Source organism: Rhincodon typus, chromosome 3, assembly GCF_021869965.1.
Source record: "Rhincodon typus isolate 14 chromosome 3, sRhiTyp1.1, whole genome shotgun sequence".
Taxonomy (NCBI): Eukaryota; Metazoa; Chordata; class Chondrichthyes; order Orectolobiformes; family Rhincodontidae; genus Rhincodon; species Rhincodon typus.
The window spans coordinates 118,657,144-118,669,522 of record NC_063334.1 but is presented as its reverse complement, the minus strand read 5'-3'; the positions used below and the strand labels follow the sequence as shown (position 1 = coordinate 118,669,522).

The 12,379-nt window shown below is 40.6% G+C and overlaps 1 protein-coding gene across 4 annotated transcripts in view; it reads left to right on the top strand.

Annotated features, from left to right (window-relative positions):
- The window catches only part of clcn3 (chloride channel 3), a 119,598-nt gene that overhangs the window by 69,965 nt on the left and 37,254 nt on the right, over nucleotides 1-12,379 (top strand). For all 4 annotated transcript variants that reach the window (XM_020533711.2, XM_020533708.2, XM_020533712.2 and 1 more), the window contains 2 exons: nucleotides 5,877-6,034; nucleotides 8,351-8,450. In XM_020533711.2, coding sequence (XP_020389300.1) covers nucleotides 5,877-6,034; nucleotides 8,351-8,450 — 258 coding nt within the window. The remainder of the gene's footprint in view (nucleotides 1-5,876; nucleotides 6,035-8,350; nucleotides 8,451-12,379) is intronic.

Sequence of the window (12,379 nt, the reverse complement as noted above, 5' to 3'; positions counted from 1 at the left end):
AGGCTCTAAATATTAAAGTATTCCAATTGGCCTTGCTGAACTTCTTTTTTATTAAGCCTGTGATTCCCCTGCCTTACAAACTCACGCTTTAATGCTTTAACTTCTAGTTCCATCTCTTACAGTCATACAGCACAGAAACAGACCCTTTGGTTCAACTCGTCTCTGCTGATCAAGTTTTCCAAATTGAACTACTTGTCAGGATCCTATATCCCTGTCAATTTAGTTTAAATCTGCCCCAACAGCATAAGCTAACCTCCCCATGATAATGTTGGTTCCATTCATGTAAAGATATAACCTGTCTGACTTGTACAGTTCCCACCTCCCCCAGAAATTGTTTCACGCATGAGGAATCTAACGCTCTCCCTCCTGCACCATTTCACCAGCTAAGCATCCATCTGCTTTATCCTCCTTTTTCTACACTTGGTACTGCATGGCACTAAGAGTAATCTGGAGATTATTAGGCTTTAAGTCCAGCTTTTCAATTTTCAATCTAACTCCATAAAGTCATCTTACTGGAAGTCATTTCTCTTTCTCCCTACGTCATTGATCCCATAGTAGACCATGATCTCTGTTGTTCACTTTCCCCCTTCAGAATGCCCTGCACCCATTCCATGACATTTTTAATCCTGATATCCAGGAGGCAACATACCATCCTGGAGCCATATTTACGGCCACAAAAGTATCTGTCTTCCCTTCATAAATGAATCCCTGCCACTTTTGACCTTCCACACTTCTTGGCCTTGGCTCTGTCTGACTTCCAGAAAGGAACTGTTATTCTCTCCCTTCTCCAAGGCTGAGAAATGGTTTGCAAATGTGATACACTTAGTGGATTCACTCACTCTACCTGCCTGATCCTCCTCTTCTGTATGGCAGTCACCCATTCCTTCTTTACCTGCACTTCCTTAAGCTGCAGGTTGATCATGTCCCAAAACGTGCTATCTTTGAACCACTCAGCCTCATGAGTGCATTGTAGTGGCCCTAGCTGCCAGTCCAACTCCAAAACATAAAAGCAAGGTTTGATTTTCTTATTAGTTAAGGTATGTCTGAGGAGCTCAGGCCTGTCATTTGTACATCTTACATGACGTGGGAAATCCATGATGCTCCAGGCAGTCTGGATAACCATGTAGACAGGAAATGGCTCCATTGGAGTAACTCCAGCTCTAGGTTTTGGATGCGTTTCCTTTCCATATGGTTGTCTGGACTGCCTGCAGCATCATGGATTTCCCATGTCATGCAAGATGTACAAATGACAGGTCTGAGCTCCCTAGACATATCTTAGAAAATAAAAACCAAAAGAACTGCGGATGCTGTAAATCAGGAATGTGCTTCCTCGTCAGCACATCGATGATATCGTCGGTGCTGCTTCCCTCTCTCACTGGAATTGGAAAACTTCATCAATTTCGCCTCCAATGTCCACGCTGCCCTAATTTTCACCTGGTCTATCTCTGACTCCTCCCTTCCCTTCCTCGACATTTCTGTTTCCATTTCTGGGGATAGACTGGCCACTAATATCCGTTACAAAGCCACTGACTCCCACAGTTACCTGGACTATACATCCTCACACCCTACTTCCTGTAAAGACTCCATCCCATTCTCTCAGTCCCTCCGTCTCTGTCGCATATGTTCAGATGAGGCCAACTTTGACAAGGGAGACTCCGAAATGTCCACCTACTTCCTCAACCAAGGTTTCCCCAGCTCCGTCGTCGACAGGGCCCTCAACCAGGTCCAACCCATCTCCCGCACTTCCGCCCTCACCCCTTCTCTTCCCTCTCGCAACAGCGATAGCGTTCCCCTTATCCTTATCTAGCATCCCACCAGCATCCACATCCAGAAGATCATCAGACGCCATTTCCGCCACCTCCAGCAAGATGCTGCCACCAGACACATATTCCCCTCCCCTCCCTTGTCCGCCTTCCGCAGGGACCGTTCCCTCCGGGACAACCTAGTCCACACTTTCTTCACCCCCAACATCTCCCCAAAGCCCTACGGCACCTTCCCCTGTAACCGGCGAAGGTACAACACCTGCCCATTCACCACCTCCCTCCCCAGTATCCCAGGGTCCAAACATACCTTCCAGGTGAAGCAATACTTCACCTGCACTTCCCAGAATCTAGTCTACTGCATTCGCTGCTCACAATGTGGTCTCCTGTACATTGGGGAAACGAAGCGTAGACTTGGCGACCGCTTTGCGGAACATCTACCTTCTACTCGCAAAAAAGACCCTGAACTACCCGTTGCCTGCCACTTCAATGCACCACCTTGCTCCCTGGCCAACATCTCTGTCTCTGGCTTGCTACAGTGTTCCAGTGAAGCCCAACGCAAGATGGAGGAACAACACCTCATTTTACGCTTGGGGACTCTACAGCCCTCCGCACTCAATATTGAGTTCAATAATTTTAGGGCCTAAACTCTCCACTGTCCCAGCCCCCCACCCCACACACCAGTCTTTGTTACCACATAGCCTGCCATTACACACCCCCTGTTGTTAGTCACTGACAGTCCCCATTAACAACTATTCACCCTCCCAGCCTGATCGTTAGCAACTCCTTTGTCTGTCCAACTGTCTTTCTCTCTCTTTGGGCTGTATCCTATCGTTTACTCCCTACCCTACCCACCTCCCTATTTTCTGCATATAAACTGACGTTTTCCCAGCCACTATCAGTTCTGAGGAAGGGTCACCGGACCCGAAACGTTAACTCTGTTTTCTCCTTCACAGATGCTGCCAGACCTGCTGAGCTTTTCCAGCAACTTTGTTTTTATGTCTTAGAAGATGTTCGTCTTCCTCCTACTTAAGTATGGACTAGAGCCGTTTTTAACCACTTTGCCATTTTGTTATCTAATGTTTTGGAAAACAAAATCAGAAATAACAACAGCCTTCGTTCAAGATGACCTTTATGACTTATGCCTGAAGTTTCCACCAGCAATTGTTCTTGTTTCCTTTTGTATCTCTTTTAAAGGAATTCAGTAGAAATTAAGAATCATTTTTGTCATATATGTTTGTCATATATTATATTTTTAAATGTAACTTTGTTCGAAAGAAAAAGTTATGGTGCTCAAATGAATAGCTTTGTTGTTTCACTGGAGTGTTGTTTTATCACTGATTGTTTGTATTAGAGTACAGAGTAGTGCTGCACAGAAGAATTTTACTTTTTTTTAATTCATTCACTCATGGGATGTCGCTGGCTGAGTCAGCATTCATGGGCACCCTCCACCCAGTTGCCCTGAAGTACGTGCTGCTAAGCTGCACTGTAGAAATTTTATTCTATTCTATGATTCTCACGCTTTTGTCTATTTCAAAAAAGGTGCAATGCATAGACATATTCCTTTTCTGTGCAAAGGGCAGGTCTCTGTGTATAAATATATGTAGCATCCAGAAAGCAGAAGTGAACCATGTTGTGAACTTGACTGATTGGTTGTGTTGTGTTGAAGTGACTGTTATTACAAATCTTAGTACACAAGTTTGGATAGTCCCTGCAGAACAATTACAGAATCGCACCAAACATTGGGTATTGTGTTTCTGAGTTTTGCACATTCCGAGCAATCTGAATCTTCTAAAGGTTGGGAGAGGGTACAGTCTACTCAGTTGGGGGAGGTGGGAAGGCAGTCAAGATGGCAAGGAGTGGTCAGGTTGGCTGAATGAGGGGTAGTTTTATTTACAGTTATGATGCTGTGATGCGTTGCAAGGGATAATCGCTGAGTTAGATTGGATATTAATCAACATAATCTCCAGGGTGAAAATGCAACCAAGTCCCACGTATCTGGCCCATGTTGCTGAAATGAAATCAGTGTCACAGATATTCATAGAGAGATCTATACAATGGAAATCAGCCCATCAGAAGATTTAGTTCCCTGGGCAATTTCAGCACTTGTATGCATTGGAATCTCTTTAAGTGCCTGATATGCATCGAACAACTTGGGTCCAATCTCTGACAGTCCAGCTGCTGGAAGATTTTGGTCGTGATTGTATAAGACATGAGTTGCCCTTGAGTTCCCACGTGAAGCAGAACTGATGCACCTTGCCGTACCTGTATTTATTAGATTAACTAACTCAGTTGTTCACCAATTAGTCAATTCCATTGTGGTGCTGCTGCTTTTAGTTTCTTTCTTGCCTTGCTCTGCTCTGCTGTTTTCCTTACCTCCCTTCTCGCAGTTGCCCCAAACTTCTCTTTGCCTCTGGGTTTTTTGAACTTGTTAAAGAAATAGATTACCTGCTGTTTTCTCAATTGACTTACTCACACTCAAAGCTCTACCTGCTATGATATCAATACGGGCATGACTTTCTCAGGGTCCTTCCTCATAGCTCTTGTCTAAAGGAATTTTCCCTCCCTGTAGCTCCTTTTTTACACTGGCTGAGCTCCTCGTTTGGAACTCTGGTGACTGAATCATATGAAGTAAATTTGAACCTTACTGTCAGTGACCAATTTTTGGAGAATTGGGGCAAGCGAAACAATTTACAAACCTTGAAAATGTTATTTGAATAGATTGACAAGAAATATATTGCATAGTAGTGTTTAGCTGCTTTTTATTTGATTAAGAGTATATTAATCCACTGTCACAATTTATTGTGGTTAAATGTTGCTTTTCTATGTTCTGATAAAGAAGGAAGACGAACCAGTGTTGTGTGCACATTTGTTTATTATCTGTGCATTGTCTCCATTACTATCCTATGCTCTTGTTTCTATATCGTGTTTTCTGTAATATGAGATGGTTATTAAGTTAAATAGCTCAAAGCCTGCTGTCCACCTGATTGTCAGCAACAGTTACTTCATTCTTTCATGGCATATGAATTTTGCTGTCAAGGTCAGCATTTATTGCCCTTCCCATCTTGAATCACTGCAGTTAGTTTTGTATAGATACACTCAAACGACCTGTTGCAACAAGGCTTTCAGAATTGTCAAGGACTCTCCCCAAATGAATAAAGGGTGACTTGATGATGGAATACCAGCCTCTGTGGAGTTATTTCAAAAACTGGCTACAATTGTGTAGGTCGTTGGTGGAGAACACAACTGGAAAACTGTGCACTATTTTGATTACCATAACTAAGGCTATACTTGTAAAGAGTACAACCAGTGTTATTCTATGACAGGCCAAGTAAATTGGGCAAATATGGTCTTGAATTTAAATCTATCAACCATGAAGTCAACAACATAACCTTGCTGATGTCACTACCATCCCAAGAACAAATTTCAAAAATCCAATAAGAAGTGCTTGAGTCATGACTGAACTTATGCCACAGAAACCTGCTTTCGAGATTTTTGAATTCGGTACAGAGCTGCTACAGTTAGAGTTATCATTTCCAAAATTTTGGTTTAATACTACAAATTAGATGTCGCATTGCTTTTTTAATGTCCTTTTGATGTCCAAGACCAAATTAAAATCTATAAGGTCTACCACATCAAGCTGTGATTGTCACTATTTTTCATCTATTTAGTCAGTGCCATGTGTTTGTTGTAATTTATTTATTGTTGCGGATGTCTCACAGTCTCTTTCCTCCTGTACACGTTGTTAAAATTTGCTGTTGCTCCTACCACTCTTTGATACAGTTTATCCTGTGTCCTGTCAGGTAATTGGAAGAAGAAATAATAAAATTGAGATAAACATAAACCTTATGATGCACTGCTTGTAAAATGGGAACAGTTTGTAGGTGGGTAAGTTGTGTGCTTGCACTTCAGTTAAAAAAAAAACAGTGGCGCTGGCAGGGTAACATGTTGCTCTGAATGAAATCTTTAAAATGAAAAGAAATGCAAAGATCATTGTCAAGTCTATGTGATTATTCCAGGAAAAATGTTAAATGATAAAGAATCTTCAAAAACACAGGAGTGATATAGCGTTTAAAACAAGTTTAACATAGTTTTTTCTTTGCTTTAATCTTAAAGGAGCCAATTATACAATGACAAATGGAGGTGGTATAAACAGCACAACGCATTTGTTGGACCTTTTGGATGAACCTATACCAGGTGTTGGCACATATGATGATTTTCACACCATTGACTGGGTGCGAGAGAAGTGCAAAGACCGAGAAAGGCACAGAAAGGTGAGTGCAGATAATGATCCTAGGCTCAATAATTTTGAAAACATGAAAGAACATAATCCTTGAAATCTGGAAGGTATAGAAATTTGATATATTTCCGTTTAATCATTTGGAACTTCTATCTTGTTTTAACTGCAGTTATTCCTGAGACTTTGCCTCATCATAGATTCATAGAGATCCACAGCACAGTAAAAGGCCCTTCAACACATTACATCTGCACCGGTCCCTGTAGCTGTTTTACGAGATTTTGTGAAGATTGTAGTTTTCACTCTCTGCCACTGATGACTCAATGAAGTATACTCTGTGCAAAAAAAAATGGTATATTTGGTTTCAAAGATTTGAACGATGGCAAATTAAATCTAAGCGCTATTGAATCTAGATTGTGAATTTGGAGTAGGATTAGGATAAGCCCCTCAATTAATCTGTCATTCAGTACGATCATGGCTGATCTGATTGCTCCACATTTCCACCTACCAGCGATAACTCTTACTTCCGAAGAATCTATCCGCCTCTGCCTTATAAATACGCAAAGATTCTGCTTCCACTGTCTTTGAAGAGGATTGTTCCAGACTCATTGCTCTCTGCATTTCACCTCTACCACCTCCAATCTTGTATAGTGTATTTGCTGCACCCAATATGGCCTACTCTACATTGAAGAAACCAAATGCAGACTGTTGACCACTTTGCAGAACGCCTCCGGTCTGTGCGCAGACGTGACCCTGACCTTCCTGTTGCCAGTCATTTTAACACAGCATCTTGCTCACGTGTCCACTTGTCTATCCTTGGCATGCTGCAATGCTCCAGTGAATCACAGCGAAAACTGGAGGAGCAACATCTTGTCTTCAAACTAGGCACTTTATAACCTTCTGGACTCAGTATTGAGTTCAACACCTTCAAATTGTGAACCCATTTCCTTCCCTTTCTTTTAGTTTTGCTTGTTACATTCTCTGTCACTCTGTCCTCTGTACCCTCCCCACTCCAGCAAGACTGTATGCTCTTTCCAGTCTGGCACTTAGACACACCATTATTCTGCCATTCTCACATTCCGATGACTTAATCTGAGCTATCGGAATCCTTTCCCCAGCACTCTAACCCCTCCCTGTCACCCCCGACTGCCCCTTCCGCACTTCACTTCAGCTCTGAAGAATTATCTAGACTCGAAATGTGAGCTTGCTCTCTCTGCATGGATGCTGCCTGACCTGCTGTGATCTGCAGCATTTTTTGTTTTCAGTACGGATTCCAGCATCTCCAGTAATTTGCACTTAAATTTTGCATAATTGCCCCATTGTATCAACTGGTTTCAACAACTGCATGAAATAGAAACAGAGTTCAGATAAATTTTGTCTCAGCATGTGTGACATCATGAGAATAGCACTTGCATCAAAGTTTAACTTTGTGATCTATTAGAATTTGTGATGCAGAATTGTTGGTGTTCTGAGTTCTCCAACACACTGCCACACAATGATGAAATTTAGGTTCATGTCAAGAGTTGTTTTAGGGAAAGTCCGAATGGAGTCAAGGCTCAACTGAATGAAATGTTGAAATGGTCAACAACAAAATTAAAGCAAAATACTGTGGATGATAGCAATGTGAAATAAAAATAAAATACTCAAAGTACTCATCAGGTCAGGTAGCACATCTGGCAAGTGAAACAATTTAGATCACTTAATCTGGACTATCAGCATCCTTTCTCCCCAGCACTCTGCACTCCAAAACCACAGACCCCCAACTACGGCATAAATGCTGCCCCTCCACACTTCACTTCAGCTGTAGTGAAGAGTCATCAAGACTCAACATTAGCTTGCTCTCTCTCCATGGATGTTGCCTGACTCATTGTGTTCTCCTGCATTTGTTATTTTCAGGACATTTTCAGTCAGGTGCGACTCATTAGGAAAAGTCACATACATGCACAATCTCTCACTCTCTTACTGTAACTGTCTCACATTTGCTTTCTACTGCTGCCTCCTCTTTCCACTCTGTCTTTCTCTCACTCCTTTCGTCACTGCCACAAAATCTGTACCCTAAACTTTTCACGACAGTAAAGGCACTTTGTAAATACAAGGTGTTGTTGTAGATGGAGTGTGTTTGCACACACACACAAGTTCTAGCAGGTATTATAGTTTGTAGCGAGCGATATTACAGTTCATCTGCCAGTGAGGAATTAAGAGCAATTTCTATTTGTTTATCAATACAGCCTTGATTTCATATCTTGTCAAAACGTGTGTCAGTTGTGATCTCTGAACTATTTAAGACCGTTGAGTACTATGTGCCATACTAACTCTAATATAGAAGTTGTAATTCAATATTTATTTGTTACAGATTACTAGCAAGAAGAGAGATTCTGTATGGGAGTTTGTAAAAAGCCTGTACGATGCATGGTCAGGATGGCTGGTTGTAACTCTGACTGGTCTGGCATCAGGTAAGGAAATGTCAAGAGCATTGCAGGTCACAAAAAGATCAGTCTGATGATGATCATTTCGTCATGAAATGTCATTGAAATCCAGTTGTCTAGGTCTTACGTAAAAGTAAGCTGATGGTGATGTTCAAACACTAAAACCCAGAAGTATCTGGAGTACAAATTGTCTTTTACTAAATGTTCAGGAGCCACAAAGACCAATTTGATGGTAACTTAACGTCATTTGGAGAGTGTAATGAATATTATATTGTGATATAATAAGGCAAGGTGATAGTATAGGGGTAATGTCATTGCACCAGTAATCCAGAATTCAAGGCTGTTGTTCTGAAAACATGGGCTAAGATCCCTCCATGGCAGATGGTGAAATTTAAATTCAGAGTTTCCTCTTTATCCACTGTACCAAAATCTTTCATAATCTTAACGACAATCACCTGTTGTTAACCTTAAGACAGAAGCAGGCAAGCTTGTCAATCCTTTCCCAACATGGATGCCCACAAACATCTGATTCATCCCTGTAAATCTGCTGTGCACCCATTCCAAAGCCCTTTTATATTCTTTTTCTATTGTTGTGACCAGAACTGCACTGCATGTTCTAAGTATGGTCTGACCAAGATTTGAGGTTTAGCATAACCTCTCTGCTTTTCGGTTATACCCTTTTAGAAATCAATCCCAGTGCTTGGTTTGGTTTTCTTTCTAGGCTGTGCAAATTTCAGGCGCACCTTATAAATGGTTGGTGTATTTGTACAACAAGATTCCTTTGTTCCACTATCCCTTTTGAAGGTAAATACTTTCTTATTTCTATGAAAAATACACTGCCTCATATTTATCTGTGTGAAACCTCATTTGCCAATTACTTCCTCATGTAATGTGTTGTTGTGTTCATCAGTATGAAGTTTGATATAATCCACAAATTTAGAAATTGTGGTCTTGATTCCAAAGTCCAAATTTTTAATCTAATTTGAGAAAAGCACTGATACTTCATTCTCACTCTCTCTGCTTTCTGCTTTGAACCCAGTTGGCAGGCCATCCAGCCGTGGCCCCTCACTTCACATTGTCTGACTATATTCATTAGTCTATAAATGCAGGAGCATATGAAATATCTTTTGAAACTAAATTGCTGTGGGATTTCAATGATCTTTTACAAAGTTTGGCTGATTATTAAGACCACTCCTGCAGAAATTCAGTGACTAATCTAACGAAAAAAATGTCAATTTATCCCATACCTTTCACTGTCTTCAGGACATCCAAAGCTCTTCAAAGCCAAATAATTACTTGGGAAGTGCTCTTTTTTTCACGCAAACGTAGGAGTCAATATGAACAAAATAAATCATGGTTTCACAGATATTTCATAATTATTTTACTTTACTCATCTGTTGGGGAAAAACAAGTAATGTTCATGATACCACAAGCTCTGTGATGTCTCTTCAAATGATGTGCAAAATCTTTTAATTTTACCTGAATGTGCGATGCAGCACTGATTTAAGAACTTTCCGAAAAATAGCACCCTTTACAATGTAGGACTTAAAAGAGCCACCAGTATAGAGCAATACTCAGTACTGGTGTCTGGAGAGGAGCTTGAACCACTGGTTCATTTGACAGATTTCACCGTTGAGTTGGCACACAAAAAGTCAATGAAACCATTAACTGAAGAATAGAGACTGTGTTGTGGAATATAAAGTTGAAAGATGTTGTGGAGGTTGAAGAATGTATGATAGCCGGGGTGGTGGATTGCAAATGAGAAAAGGCCTTGAAATCTGCATGTTTATATTCATGTCTATACAGTGGAAGCTGTGCAGACAGGCATTATAGTGAAACAGACTTGGTATAGAATAGGAAGACAGAGACAGGGTTTTGGATTTGATGTGATTCATAAATGATGAAACTCTAGAACTGACATATATTGATAAGAGTTTTGGCAGTGGAGTCAGGAACAGATTATGCTTTTGATGTAGCTTGGGGTTTGAAGTTCGGCTCAGGACACGGCCTTCACATTATTGAGTTGCTCCTGAGTGAATCCCCTAGCAGATGGATGGCAGTAGATGGGCTGAAATGAGGAATTTGAGTTGGTATAAAACAAGATGGCTGTGATCTTGTTATCAAGTTGAGCTGGTTTTAGTTGTGGATTAATTTTAACTAATAATCATATGAATCAGATTCAGTGACAATCATGGCATGTATTTATTATTTTTGAGTGGATGCAAATTAAGCAGTAGCTCAAGTGTTCTGATTTGAAAGAACTTATGCAATTCTTGATAATGAACTTTAAATGGATATTTTTAAAGCATGATTTAATTGGTGTGCTTGACAAGATTCAAATATTGGTGAGTATTTCTATTTTAGTTGAGACTCTTCATAACATTCACTTAAACTTCTAAAAGACCCATGAAGGTAATTTATTTTGTTAAATTTTGAATTTAATCACTGCTTCTAAAATTAGCTGCAGACTCCTAGCACTGATTAAAAAGACTGTTGTTCCACTCTGTACTTGTGAATACTTCACTCTGTGATGTATGTCATGTCCATAATGTGTCGCATTCATTAAAATAGAAAGTTAGCCAATAGTTGATGTGGTGCACAATAAGCCTACCTTAGGGTTAGGAATACTCAATAAGATTGCGTCCATCCTCTGACATGCCTGTGTTACTTTTCTGTCTTCCGCTAGTCCAATGGATCAAACATTCAGAAAGGTTTCTCATACCTGACATCTGTTATTGCACTTTTCTCCAGATTCTCTTCTATCTTTCCTCATGGCCTCTCTGAGCTCATAGAGTCTATGAGACCCAGCTACTTCTCCTTCAAACACCTATTCCTGTTAAACTGTTCACGACCTGACTTCTTTCAACCGCTCTCGGAGGCTTAGCCCCTTTTTCTTAAATCACTCCATCCTCAAAAATAAAACTCTTTATCCTTCCATCCTCGCAAACTGCTGCCTACCACCAAGGACCCTTTTCTCTGTAGCCTTGAATGTGATGCCATTTTCAAATTTGTGCATAGCCTTATTGGAACTCCAAGTTTGAACTCATTAATCAACTGTGTAACTTGCTACAGTACTGAAAATGGCTATCAAAGTCATAAATTATATCCTATGTTACTGTGATGAACAGGTTCTGAGGAAGGGTCACCGGACCTGAAATGTTAACTCTGATCGTTTCTTCACGGACCTGCTGAGCTTTTCCAGCAACTTCTGTTTTTGTTCCACATATACATTGACAACAACCATCTCTACCTTACAACGGCCTTCCTCAGCCTTTCAATGGTTCCTAAATTGTCTGATGACTATCACAAAATGAACAAGAAAATCCTTCAAGTAAGTATTAGAAAAATCAAAGGTAGTATCCTTGAGCTGTAAGACCATAAGATGTATGAGCAGAAGTAGGTCGTTTGGCTTATTAAGTCTGTTCTGCCAATCAGAGGTCATGGCTGATTTGATAATCCTCATCTCCATTTTCCCATGATTTTAAACCAGAACCCTTAATTCCCTTAAATTGTCTCTCTCAGCCATGGAATATAATTAATGACCCAGTATCAGCAGCCCTCTGTGTTAAAGAATTCCACTATCTTCTGATTCATTACCCTCTCAGAGGGGGAAAAAAAGAACCTCTTCGCCCCCATTCCTACTGGCTATCCTCTGCCACAACTTCGGTTCGCTAGCAACTGACTCCATCCCTCCTCCTGACTGCTACCTTAGATTTAAAGGGATAACATTGGTTGAAGCATTGTCCCCATTAGAATATTTTACACAAAAAAATCCTCCTCTTTTTCCCTTCTACCCTCCTGCTCATCCTTAAAGATTCTCCTGAAATCTCAACTTGGATAACTTTGAGCCACATCTTTCTAATCTTTCTTCCTTTGACTTGATATCTGCTTTTCTGTACACCTCCATTGAATAGCTGGAAACAGTCTTAGATCAATGGAATAATATAAATGCAAGC